A 12,500-nucleotide genomic window follows, 5' to 3' on the forward strand; every position below is an offset into this window, starting at 1 on the left:
GGTGCAGTTTACACCCTTGCTGTGTCTCAGTGTGTGCCCAGCCCGTCCACAAGGATAGCCAGGGCGCTGGGCAGACAGGGCACACATGAGGCTGTGCCACCTGTCCAGCAGCCCAGTAACACAAGAACAGGAGAGGCAGGGTAAACTCTGGAACTCCCTGCCTGCTTCTGTATTTCCACCTTCCTATGACTTGAATTCCTTCAAGAGGGAGGTTTCAAGACACTTCACTTATTCATCAATTTTTGACCACTGCTTTGACCCTTTTATGGGACTGCCATTTCAGTGGGCACATTTTTTTATTGGATTTTTGTTGCCCTTGGCCAGTGTCCTTCCTACATAAAAAAGAAAAAAACTGACCTAAGCATGGTGACACAGAGGTACCAGCAAGTGACCTCAGGAAGATGAAAAAGTAATGGAGCTCATCTAGATCACCAATCACAATGACATTAAGGCTAGGGACACCACAGGGCCAAGACACCACCACCAACACCACCACGCCCTTCACACGTCACCCAGGCCGACAGGTGGGTGACCCGACGCGTTAACCTCACATCAACAGGGCTTACCTCTATTTGGGAAAGAAGTGACCCCCTTAACCTGTGTTCACGTCCGCCTGACATTCTCAACATTATTATTGCAATGTTGACTAACCTAACCTGGATGGATAAGTGGATAGGTGGAGGGCTAGATGGCTGGCTGGCTGGCTGGCTGGCTGGGCGGACAAGTGGAAGGTCACGTATTTTGAAGCGTATTTTTACGATTCTAGTTCCACATCAACACAATTCCATTACTAACAGGAGAAACACTCTTGAGAAGCCATTAAGGCATCTGTGGTCTTGGAAAACAGTCCTGAGAGCTTAGCGTGTGTCTGTATGTCCGCCACAATCTCCACCACAAATATTCACCACCATTACTACCTCGCCCACAACATACGACTACCACAATTTCATTTACCGCTCTCCCAGCCTCTCTACTATAATTACTAGCCACGCCACCACCACCACCGCTACTCCACACACTCACAATACTATGGTCATACTAAAAATCCATGACTCACCTTTAGTTTCACTGTAAAATAAAAAATTGCTCCCGGAAAAACCGTTGCAGCTCCGTCTCTCAAACTTCTCAGCGTCTATTTTGTCGATATTGAATTTGACATCTTTGCTAGTATTTATTTATTTTCTAGCTATTTTCATTGGTTTCTAGTTTTATAAATACTATGTAGTTTATTTAATATGCCTGCTTGTTGTTTTCTTTCATTTTTATTCATTTTTGTATATGACAAACATTTGAAAAGGCATTCACTATTTTCAGTCTTATTATTTTTCTTCTAATCCTTACATGCTGCTATGAAATACTTAGAGATATCACACACATCATATTATGTTTACGTGTCATTTCATTGTTCTCTCTCTCTCTCTCTCTCTCTCTCTCTCTCTCTCTCTCTCTCTCTCTCGTAAATTTTCACAGCGCTGTCAGACGAAAAACTAGCTCCTGTAAGATACATCATTATTGAACGAAATTATGAAATACACAAACTGAAAAATAAATAGATATTATTATCACATTTCCGTGTAATTTCATGGTTTATTTTTTTTGTATTTAATTTCTTCCCCAAATCTTGTAGACAGTGTAGCCAGACAATAAGAATCCGTACGGTAACAAATTATTTATAACAAACGAAAACTTACACAAACATAAATGACATAGATTTATATACAAAAAATAACATCAACTTCATACGAAATATAATGAAGAACAACAATTATTTGTGAGAGGAATGAGAGGCAAGGAGAGCAGACAAAGGTCTCTCGCGGAGTTGGCATCAGTGCATGTTGGCAAACATGGTAGAGTGACAGCAAATCTTTTCACTGAGTCGCTGGCTGTGTTTTTTTTCCCCTTCCCAAGCTGCGGAAGATGCAATCAGTGGACCCGCAGAATGGCAGGAACTTTTGGAGGAAGAATAACAAAGTCCCTGGCGGGTAAGCACAGGGAAACAAGGGAAAACAAGGCCCTGAACACCAGCGCACCTCTTCCTCCTATGTCCCGTTATGTGTGCCAGATTACCATCATTATTTATCGTATTTTGAGGGAAATGACGTGGAAACTAATGGTGAGGAGCGGAAAATCAGGGAAAATAAGGGGAAAAGGACCTGAAGTATGCTTAGTTTCCTCTCCACTCGTGTGTCAGCTGATGTCATCTCTCGGGCTTATTGCAAGAACAGTTTAGGGTCTCTCTTAGGGAAACTGGGGGAAAACATAAGGAATATTAGGAGATAAGGGCAGGAAAATGAAGGAAATTGGGGATATAACGGGAAAATCGACGTACTGGTGTGTGTATGTATGTGTGTGAACTATTATTACTTTTGTGGCGTTTAGAGGGAAAAAAAATAGGAAAATAATGGCTAAGACGCAGGGAAACAAGGAAACTTATACGTATTCTATGCTGGTGTGAGTATGTTTGTGTTTTTCTGTGTCAGTATCAATATTGTTTTTTATTTGAAAATTTTTAAGGGAAACTGTAAAATTATTGAGTCTCTGGTGAAGAATGGGAGGGAAATACAGAGAAAATAAGAGAAAAACGGTATAAGTGTGTGTTGTCTTAGCCTGATACAGAGATAGATAGAAAGTTTTATTTATTTATTTATTTATTTATTTATTTATTTATTTTCCAGAATGCGAGCAGTGTATGGGGCAATGCATCCACCCATCACCCATTCCCCCAGGCAAGTATTGGGTGTGTCAGGGTGATGGGGGAGGTGTCAGTAGGCATAAGTGTGTATTAGTGTGTTAGATGGGTGGTGATGGTGGTTATTGTTCTTCCTCTTCTTTTTCTTGATTCCTTTTCTTCTTCCTTTTTTTTTTCTTTGCTTCTTTTTCTTCAGATTTTTCTCTCCTCTTCTACTTCCCTTAATTTTTACTTTCCTCCTCTCTCTTCTTTCTTAAATTCTTGTTCTTCTCCTTCCTCTCTCTCTTAATCTTAATGTTATTGTGATATCTCTCTTCTAATACTGGTTTCCTTTGAATTAACCTCACAAACTAAGCAATATTCACCCACAACAGGTCCAGCCCAAGGAAGGAGGGAGGGCCACGTAAACCCGAGGCTACCGACAGCTTCCAAGACTACCAGGAGTCCGTAAATGATGCATGGGACTGTGGCGATGATGAATTCTGCGTCATATCAGGTAATGGTGTTGCAGTGGTGTCATGTGCAGGTGCTAAGGGGTGCTGGTAGACTGTTATGAGTAGAAGATATTGGTTTGTACAGTTACTGGGGAGAGAGAGAGCTATTGGTAGATATAGCACAGTAATCTCGACACGCGCACACACAGATGTTAAAATCTCAACTCGGATGGTGCAGTCGGCCGCCCTCAGTGTCATCAACAGCCACCGGTCGGGTCAGCTGCTGGCAAACTTACCCTCCCAGAGCCTGCCAGAGCTGCACCCCCCCCACCATCATCACCACCACCACCACCACCATCACCAGCCTCCGCACACCTCCCACTCCCCGCCACTCCAGCAGGAGGTTGTGGACGAGATGCCGGCTTACAGCTTGCACTGCTCCTCCCCTGGTATGTGTTGAGTGTGTGTGTGTGTGTGTGTGTGTGTGTGTGTGTGTGTGTGTGTGTGTGTGTGTGTGTGTGTGTGTGTGTACAGGACTTCCAGGTATTAAGTTAACAGAGATTGTGTGAAACAGAATGTATTAACATATATTATCAGTTAAAATGACACACTGATTACTATCCTAAGGTGTGTACTAACTCATAATAATTTTTTGTATTATATTTTGTACTATTGTGTACTATTAAAAGCTTGTACTAACTCTTAATATTATTGTGGGCTATTATATCACTTCTCTAACTATCAGTACTATTCTTTTAAGGTCCCTGTAGAAAGGTCAAAGGTCATCCTTGAGTTGAGTTAGGTGTCTTGAAATACTGATTAACTCTTGTATTAGGGAGGTGGACAGAATGGTGGTGAAAGATTGAGAATACTGGTTAACTGTTGTATTAGTGAGGTGGACAGAATAGTGGTGAAATATTGAGAATACTGGTTAACTCTTGTATTAGTGAGGTGGACAGAATAGTGGTGAAAGATTGAGAATACTGGGTAACTGTTGTATTAGTGAGATGGATAGACTAGTGGTGAAATATTGAGAATACTGGGTAACTGTTGTATTAGTGAGATGGATAGACTAGTGGTGAAATATTGAGAATACTGGGTAACTGTTGTATTAGTGAGATGGATAGACTAGTGGTGAAATATTGAGAATACTGGTTAACTCTTGTATTAGGTGGGTGGTGGTGGTGATGGTGGTGGTGGTTGTTGTTGTTGTTGCTGCAGTCACAAGCCATGATATGTATTCAGTTTGTTTACTTGGGTTTGCACACAGAAGGTAAAAAGAAACAAAAAATAAAATCATGCTAAAAAAAAAAAAAAAGTAAAAGAAAGAAAGAAAGAAAAAAAAAGACAAAATTAAAAAGAAGAGCTTTTGTTGTTGACCGAAATAAATAAATAAACTGAAACAAAAATGCATCAAAATTTCAGGCTTTCGTTAATATTATTGTTGTTGTTGTTGTTGTTATTGTTATTGTAGGTGTGGAGGGCAGTCTGCCACTCTCCAGACTTGACCCCTCCGCTGCCGTGACCCCCAGGACCCCTGTCATCACTTCCGGTAACACCAGCAGCAGTACTAGTAGTAGTAGCAACAGTAATAGAAGAAGAGGAAGAAGTAGTAGTAGTAGTAGTAGTAGTCCTCCCTCTCCCATTGGCCTGTTATGTTTAGTCTGTCCACCACCTCTCTCTCTCTCTTGCTGGTAATAGTAATAGTAGTAGTAGTAATTGTCCTCCCTCTCCCATTGGCCTGTTATGTTTAGTCTGTCCACCACCTCTCTCTCTCTCTTGCTGGTAATAGTAATAGTAGTAGTAGTAATTGTCCTCCCTCTCCCATTGGCCTGTTATGTTTAGTCTGTCCACCACCTCTCTCTCTCTCTTGCTGGTAATAGTAGTAGTAGTAGTAGTAGTAGTAGTAGTCCTCCCTCTCCCATTGGCCTGTTATGCTTAGTCTGTCCACCACCTCTCTATCTTGCTTGTAATAGTAGTAGTAAAGCCTTGTTCTCCCCCTTATACAGTGAAGCATGATAATACATAGCTGTGTGTTGCCTTGTATGATGTACAGAGGGTGTACGTGGCAATATATGTATGTGCTGTGGCTTATACAATGCTCTAATACACTAAAGCATAATGATACATACCGCTTTATTGCCTTGTTTGAAGTATTGATGTGTCAACAGTGTTCTTGCATCCCATCTGTCTTGTGTTGGCCTGGTTCACCTCTGCAATACAAAAGAAATGGTGTTTTCTTAGTATTACTGATGCTAGTAGTAGTAGAAATAGTAGTAGTAGTAGTAGTAGTAGTAGTAGTAGTAGTAGTGATTTGTCCATCTATGCTTTTTTTTAATTATTGTAATGTCATAATGCTTTCTCTCCTTCTCTATCTAACCCTCTCTCTCTATCTCACTCTCTTTCTGTCTCTCTCCCCACAGACAGTGAGCGCGACATGGTAAGGACAGAGAAGTTCCTGGAGGTGATCAACGCAGCCAACACTTCCCTGCCAGAGCTGCGGAAACTGTCTTGGTCTGGCATTCCCTCACAAGTCCGTGCTGTGGCTTGGAGGTTACTAAATGTATGTATGTATGTATGTATGTATGTGTGTATGTATGTATATGTGTTAGGTAGTATTAGTGAAGTTATGAATGTTTTTGTTTGTCTTAATTTTTAGTAATATAAAATAAAAAAAAAACCCACATTAATTTCTCTCTCTCTCTCTCTCTCTCTCTCTCTCTCTCTCTCTCTCTCTCTCTCTCTCTCTCTCTCTCTCAGGGCTACCTCCCAGCAAATTCAGAGAGGCGAGAGGACACACTGCGAAGGAAACGAGAGGAGTACTGGAGTTTTGTGGACCAGTACTATGGCACGAGGCACGAGGATATCCACCAAGATACGTTTAGACAGGTGTGTGTGTGTGTGTGTGTGTGTGTGTGTGTGTGTGTGTGTGTGTGTGTGTGTGTGTGTGTGTGTGTGTTGAGAATCTTCCTTTCCTGTTTTTTTTTCTTTCAATATTTTTTTCTCTCTCTTTTTCTTTATTTTTCTATGTGTGTGTATATCAGTTTAAAAGCTTCATTCTCCTGTCATAGGAATATTTGTCACCTGGTGTATCTTTTCAGTCATTCTTTTATATACTGACTAAGATCTCTATCCTTGTAATATAGAGACTACAAAAGCAAGTATTCTCTCTACTGATCTCACCTAACATAACATAACATAACCTTATCAAATCAAACCAAACCAAACTTAACCTAACCTAACCTAACCAAACCTAACTTAACCTAACCAAACTTAACCAAACCAAACTTAACTTAACCCAACCAAACCAAATTTAACCTAACCTAACCTAACCTAACCAAAACTAACTTAACCTAACCAAACTTAACCAAACCAAACTTAACCTAACCCAACCTAACCAAACCAAACTTAACCTAACCTAACCGAACTTAACCTAACTTAACCTAACCTAACCAAACTTAACCTAACCCAACCTAACCAAACAAAACTTAACCTAACCTAACCAAACTTAACCTAACTTAACCTAACCTAACCAAACTTATCCTAACCTAACCAAACAACCTATCCTAATCAAACCAAACCTAACCAAACTTAACCTAACCTCACCAAACCCACATCTCTCCACAGATCCACATTGACATCCCACGCATGTCCCCCCTGATTCCGCTGTTCCAACAAACAATCGTGCAAGAAATGTTTGAGCGCATTCTGTACATCTGGGCCATCCGTCACCCTGCCTCAGGTTACGTGCAGGGGATCAACGACCTTGTCACACCTTTCTTCATCGTCTTCCTTCATGAGGTGGTTCCTAAAGGTGAGGTTTTCAGTGTCTTTGCCTACTTTGTGATTTAAGATTAAGTTCTTGTCTTGTAAGGGCCTATTCTGTAATGCTCTGCTCTCTTGTTCCTTTTCTCCCTTCTAGACTTTTCCAGAGCCACAGAGGGATAATTAGCTGTGTTCTCAAGAGTGTTTCTCCTGTTAATAATGTAGAAGTCTTGTTAATCTGTTACCACAATTTTAAAAACACTTAAAAATGCTTTGCTCATTTATCAAGACTGTTTTTCAAGGTCGCAGAGATGATTAGCCAGGTTCTCAAGAGTGCTTCTCCTGTTAATAATGTAGAAGTCTTGTTAATCTGTCACTAGAATCATGAAAAACACACTTAAAAACATGTATAACTTCATCTAGAACCTTTTTGAAAATAGAGGAAGTACAGCACAGAAGTTTTTCAAAATATGGTACAAAATATCTATCAGTTTATCTATCCATCAGTTTATTTTGTTGGAAGAGAAGATTATAGTATTACCAAACCTATCCATCCATCAATCTATCAATCTATCTATCTATCAGTCTATCTATTAGCAAAGAAGACACTAGGCATTCAAAAAGATTACATTATTGCCTAACCTAACCTATCCATGCACCCGTTCACCAATCAGAGGAGAGCCTGGACACATACGAGGTGGAGAAGATTGAGGCGGAACAGCGGGCAGTGGTGGAGGCGGACAGCTTCTGGTGCATGTCAAAGCTGCTGGATGGAATACAAGACAACTACACTTTCGCACAGCCAGGCATTCAAAGCAAAGTGCAGCAGCTCGGCGAACTTATGAAGAGGATAGATGGTGTGTGTGTGTGTGTGTGTGTGTGTGTGTGTGTGTGTGTGTGTGTGTGTTTCTCAGTTATTCTTGTGTTCTCTTAAGTATCCAGCCTCTCTTTGTCTCTATAGTAATCTGGGTGTGTGTGTGTGTGTGTTTGTGTGTGTGTGTGTGTTGCGTATGTGTGTGTGCAACTTAATCCTAACTCAATCCATCTTTCCCCAGTCAATCTCCACCAGCACTTGGCCAGACATGAGATAGACTACCTTCAGTTTTCCTTCCGATGGTTCAACAACTTGCTAATGAGGGAGATGCCCCTAGGCTGCACCGTCAGGCTCTGGGACACACTGCACGCTGAACCTGACGGCTTCTCCCACTTCGTGCTCTATGTGTGTGCTGCGTTCCTCACCTACTTCTCCCAGCACCTCATGAACCAGAGGGATTTCCAGGTGTGTGTGTGTGTGTGTGTGTGTGTGTGTGTGTGTGTGTGTGTGTGTGTGTGTGTGTGTGTGTGTGTGTTATGTTCCTCAGCTATTTTTGCCAGCACCTCATGAACCAGAGAGAGACTTTCAAGTGAGTGTTTTTTTTTTTTTTTTTCATGTAGGAGTGACACTGGGCAAGGGCAACAAAAATCCAATAAAAAAATATGCCCACTGAAATGGCAGTCCTATAAAAGGGTCAAAGCAGTGGTCAAAAATTGATGAATGAGTGTCTTGAAACCTCCCTCTTGAAGGAATTCAAGTCATAGGAAGGTGGAAATACAGAAGCAGGCAGGGAGTTCCAGAGTTTACCAGAGAAAGGGATGAATGATTGAGAATACTGGTTAACTCTTGTGTTAGAGAGGTGGACAGAATAGGGGTGAGAGAAAGAAGAAAGTCTTGTGCAGCGAGGCCGTGGAAGGAGGGGAGGCATGCAGTTAGCAAGACCAACAGCGACTAATACTGCTACTACATATCTGAAGGCTATACATAAATCTTTCCTCCTAACCTAACCTAACCTAACCTCCCCTGCCCCACGTTGAAACTATTCCCTTCCACTAGAGTCCAGTGGAGTTCACCTAACTAAACCTAACTAATCTAAGCTAAGCTAACATAAGGTCACTCCCACAGGGCTTAATGCTGCTGCTCCAGAACCTGCCGACATCCTCTTGGTCAGACACGGAGATCAGTCTGCTGGTGGCCGAGGCGTTTAGGTTGAAGTACACATTTGCTGATGCGCCAAACCACCTCCAGGCGCCTCGGAAGTGATGCCACAACCCAGCACAACAGTGGGGCAACACCAGGAAATCATAGAAACAAACAGAATGCGCCAAATGTCACCAAAATAGCCAAAACCTACTGGAAATTAATGGAGAACGCAAGAAAATATTTAAAACGCAGGAAATTCACGGGTTTTACCAGGAAAATGCCCAGAACGTACCAGATATTAGCGAGAAATGAGAGAATATAATTTTAAATGCCAGGTGTTACTGAGAATAATACCCAGAATGCACCAGAAAATATAAGCAAAAAATAGAAACAAGAAAACACCAGAGAAATTAACAAGAAAATGTTAATAAAAAAAAATACCTTAGAAAATTTAATTAAAAGCATCATACCATATCAAAAAAATGAGAAATATTAAAAAAAACACAATAAAACACACTAAAACACCCAGAATACTGAAAAAAACATCAATAAACACCACAAAACACCAGGAAATGCCAGGTACAAGGGTGCTGGAGTGAGTGGTATTAGTGTTTGGTGAGAGATGATGAGGTGAGGGAAGAATTGTGAAAAAAAGTGTGAGGTGGAGCCAGATTGTGCCGTGTTACCCAGTACAGACACGATTCACAGCTCCACACAGCACTGCTAGCCTCACCCGCAACTGTGACTGTGTGCGTGTGCGTGTGTATGTGCGTGTGTGTGTGTAGGTATAAAGGATTTTGTGTTTTCCACTCCTTACTGTCAATTGGTGCTGCAGAATCTATCTATCTGTCTTTTTTCTGTGTGTTTGTGTGTGTTTGTGTGTGTGTGTGTGCGTGTTTGTGTGTGTGAGTATATAAGATATGTTTAATGATTCAGAGGAAGTCTCCATTGCTGTCTGCTGTATTGTACTCCTTCCCTTCTCTTCCCTTCCCTTCCCTTCCCTTCCCTTCCTTCCTTCCTTCCTTCCTTCCTTCCTTCCTTCCTTCCTTCCTTCTGTACCTTGAGACAAACAAAACCCTTCCTGACGTACCAAACCTCTTCCTCCTCCTCTTCTTCCTTCCTGTTCATTGATATAGATATAAAACTTTTATAAAGAACCACCCCAGCATTTTATTAACTAACGAATCGTGTATTATTTGTACAAAGAGAAGGCAATTCCGAGGCCAGGCGTTCTCAAGGGTGTGTCTCGGAGCAAGCTGATAATGATATACTTAGGGAAACTGTATCTCTTGACACTGGTTGACTGAATGCATCTTTCTCTGCCAAGTTAAACCATCTATCTGTCAATTTATCTCTATACACCAGGCTGAAAACCCGACACATTCATACGTACAATAATCAAATCTGTCTATCTATCTCTGTACCAGGCCAGCAATCTCACTCACACACACTAATATAATCTGTATAATCCTGTCTATCTATCTCTCTACCAGGCTGGCTGTCTCACATGGGGCAGCCCAGACAAGGCACCACACACACACATACACACACACACACACACACACACACACACACACACACACACACACACACACACACACACTTAGCCTCGTCAGCCACCTAACTAAACCTTTCTCTCTTAAATACAAGTAAAGTAAAAAGGTGCAGTGTTATTTGGCAGAGAAATATTGTTCAGTCTGCCAGGGAGAGGGAGAGAAGCAGGTGTGTTAATATAATGCCACATGCCAACTGTGAAAAACCAGGTCCTGCCACCAATATTTTTTTTACATGTGCAGAGGAGTCCCACTTAACTCAATGCTGGAGAAAGATTAATTGAGAGATGAAGGAGAGAGAGAGAGAGAGAGAGAGAGAGAGAGAGAGAGAGAGAGAGAGAGAGAGAGAGAGAGAGAGAGAGAGAGAGAGAGAGAGAGAGTTGAGAATTTAAAAGCATCTCAAAATATACCCAGAATTAGTAGTGAAAGAATTAATAGTTTTTTTCTTTCTTTTTTTTTTCTTTTTCAGTGCCAGTTAAGCCCATTCATAAAAATGTGAACAGTTTTCAAGGTTTCCTCAATTAAGCCCAGTCATGAAAATTTAGCTAGTAAACTTAATTTTTTTGAGATTCTCCCTAATTCTTCTGTATTTGATAAGTTAACCCTTTCAACACTACCTGACACACCTTCATTTGATTATAAAGCACACTGGGACATACATTCCTGTTCTTTAGCAACCTTTAAACATTATTCAACATTTAAACTGCAAAATCTACTCTCTTCAATCCATATCTTTCTTATAAATGCTTATAAATATTCTACACATTATTTCTGTGTTGCATACTGAATTGAAAAGAGAAGATTTTGTATACTAATAATGCCTCTCTTTGTTGTAGTCTCATAAATATTTCATTCATTACTTTTAGAGGTGAGAATTCTTGCATATTGAATTGAAAAGAAGATTTGTACAGTAACAGTGCAAATATCTGTTCTCTTTAATGCCCTTCCTCTGTTGTAGTCTCATAAATATTTCATTCATTACTTTTAGAGGTGAGAATTCTTGCTTACTGAATTGAAAAGAGAAGATTTGTACAGTAATAGTGCAAATATCTGTTCTCTTTAATGCCCTTCCTCTGTTGTAAACTCATTCATTACTTTTAGAGGTGAGAATTCTTGCATACTGAATTGAAAAGAGAAGATTTGTACAGTACCAGTGTATACCTTGAGCATTGAGTTAGGTGGGAGTCTGCTGCAGCAAACACTATAACTACACTTGTTGTCTTATGTTACACCAGTGAATAGATAATAGAGATGTTTTTTTAAATATTATGATAGACATGTTATTATTATTATTATTTTTTATTTTATTTTTTATTTTTTCCTTTTTTTTTCCTTTTTAAGACAGTAATGTAGCACTTGTGTTGTTTTACTGTGTGTTTCTTGGGTTCACTTCTGTTCACGACAATGTGCTGCATTCTGAGGTTTTCAGAAATACAAGTTTGAAATTACCTTTGTTGTATTTTATTGAGTTTGCATACATTTTTTTTGTTTTGTCCTTGCTGGCTGCTGGGAGAGGAACAACAACAATAATAATAATAATAATAATAATAATAGTCTAAATCCATGAATACCACACAGGACAGCCCATATAAGGTTAAAACAACAACAACAACAACAACAACAGTAATAATTTATCAATATAACAACATACCAGACCAGTTATCCCATATGGGGTGGCCCACATACCACCACCACCACCACCACCACAAACAACAACAACAACAACAACAACAACAAAAATAACAATAATAAACTTGAAAAAGCAACAGAAAATGAAGATTCAATGTTTGAAAAGTGAAAGTTTGCCCTTGATCTTGAAATTAAGTAAATAATGAGTAGGAAAATATATATAATAATAAGAAGAAGAAGAATAGGTAAATAAATGAAAGAGAATAATAATAATTGTGATGATAAACAGAAGATCTAAACACAACAAAAATTAATAAACAAATAATGATAATAATAATAATAATAATAAAAATAATAATAATAATAACAATAGTAATAATAGTAATAGGAAAAAAAAATAGGTAAATAATTAAGGCGATTTAGCAATGGTCGTGTTCTGATGAGCAAATAGGACTACAATAAAGGCTTTTGCA

General features: G+C 39.8%; 1 protein-coding gene and 1 long non-coding RNA gene across 6 annotated transcripts in view; one reads left to right on the forward strand and one right to left on the reverse strand.

Moving 5' to 3' along the window:
* Nucleotides 1-460: 460 nt before the first annotated feature.
* On the forward strand, nucleotides 461-11,847 carry LOC135095799 (TBC1 domain family member 22B-like). 5 transcript variants are annotated; one of them, XR_010264494.1, is made up of 12 exons: nucleotides 1,823-1,982; nucleotides 2,676-2,726; nucleotides 3,064-3,185; nucleotides 3,333-3,572; nucleotides 4,598-4,675; nucleotides 5,547-5,686; nucleotides 5,884-6,012; nucleotides 6,751-6,937; nucleotides 7,563-7,745; nucleotides 7,944-8,167; nucleotides 8,828-11,388; nucleotides 11,502-11,847. XR_010264494.1 is itself a non-coding variant. In XM_063996910.1 (11 exons), the coding sequence occupies exons 2-11, from the start codon at nucleotides 2,677-2,679 to the stop codon at nucleotides 8,963-8,965; spliced, it is 1,491 nt and encodes a 496-aa protein (XP_063852980.1). In that variant the 5' UTR covers nucleotides 461-524; nucleotide 2,676; the 3' UTR covers nucleotides 8,966-11,847. The 5 variants fall into 5 exon arrangements, 4 of the variants coding, with proteins under 4 accessions (XP_063852980.1, XP_063852977.1, XP_063852981.1 ...); XM_063996910.1 differs by lacking the exon at nucleotides 1,823-1,982 and adding an exon at nucleotides 461-524 and having other exon boundaries at nucleotides 8,828-11,847; XM_063996907.1 differs by having other exon boundaries at nucleotides 8,828-11,847.
* The window catches only part of LOC135095805 (uncharacterized), a 27,734-nt gene continuing 18,343 nt past the window's right edge, over nucleotides 3,110-12,500 (reverse strand). Inside the window, exons 2-3 of the long non-coding RNA XR_010264499.1 lie at nucleotides 5,256-5,336; nucleotides 3,110-3,236 (exon numbers count right to left, since the gene is read on the reverse strand). This is a non-coding gene — a long non-coding RNA (uncharacterized LOC135095805). The remainder of the gene's footprint in view (nucleotides 3,237-5,255; nucleotides 5,337-12,500) is intronic.

This window comes from Scylla paramamosain, unplaced genomic scaffold, assembly GCF_035594125.1.
Source record: "Scylla paramamosain isolate STU-SP2022 unplaced genomic scaffold, ASM3559412v1 Contig1, whole genome shotgun sequence".
In the NCBI taxonomy this organism is placed as follows: domain Eukaryota; kingdom Metazoa; phylum Arthropoda; class Malacostraca; order Decapoda; family Portunidae; genus Scylla; species Scylla paramamosain.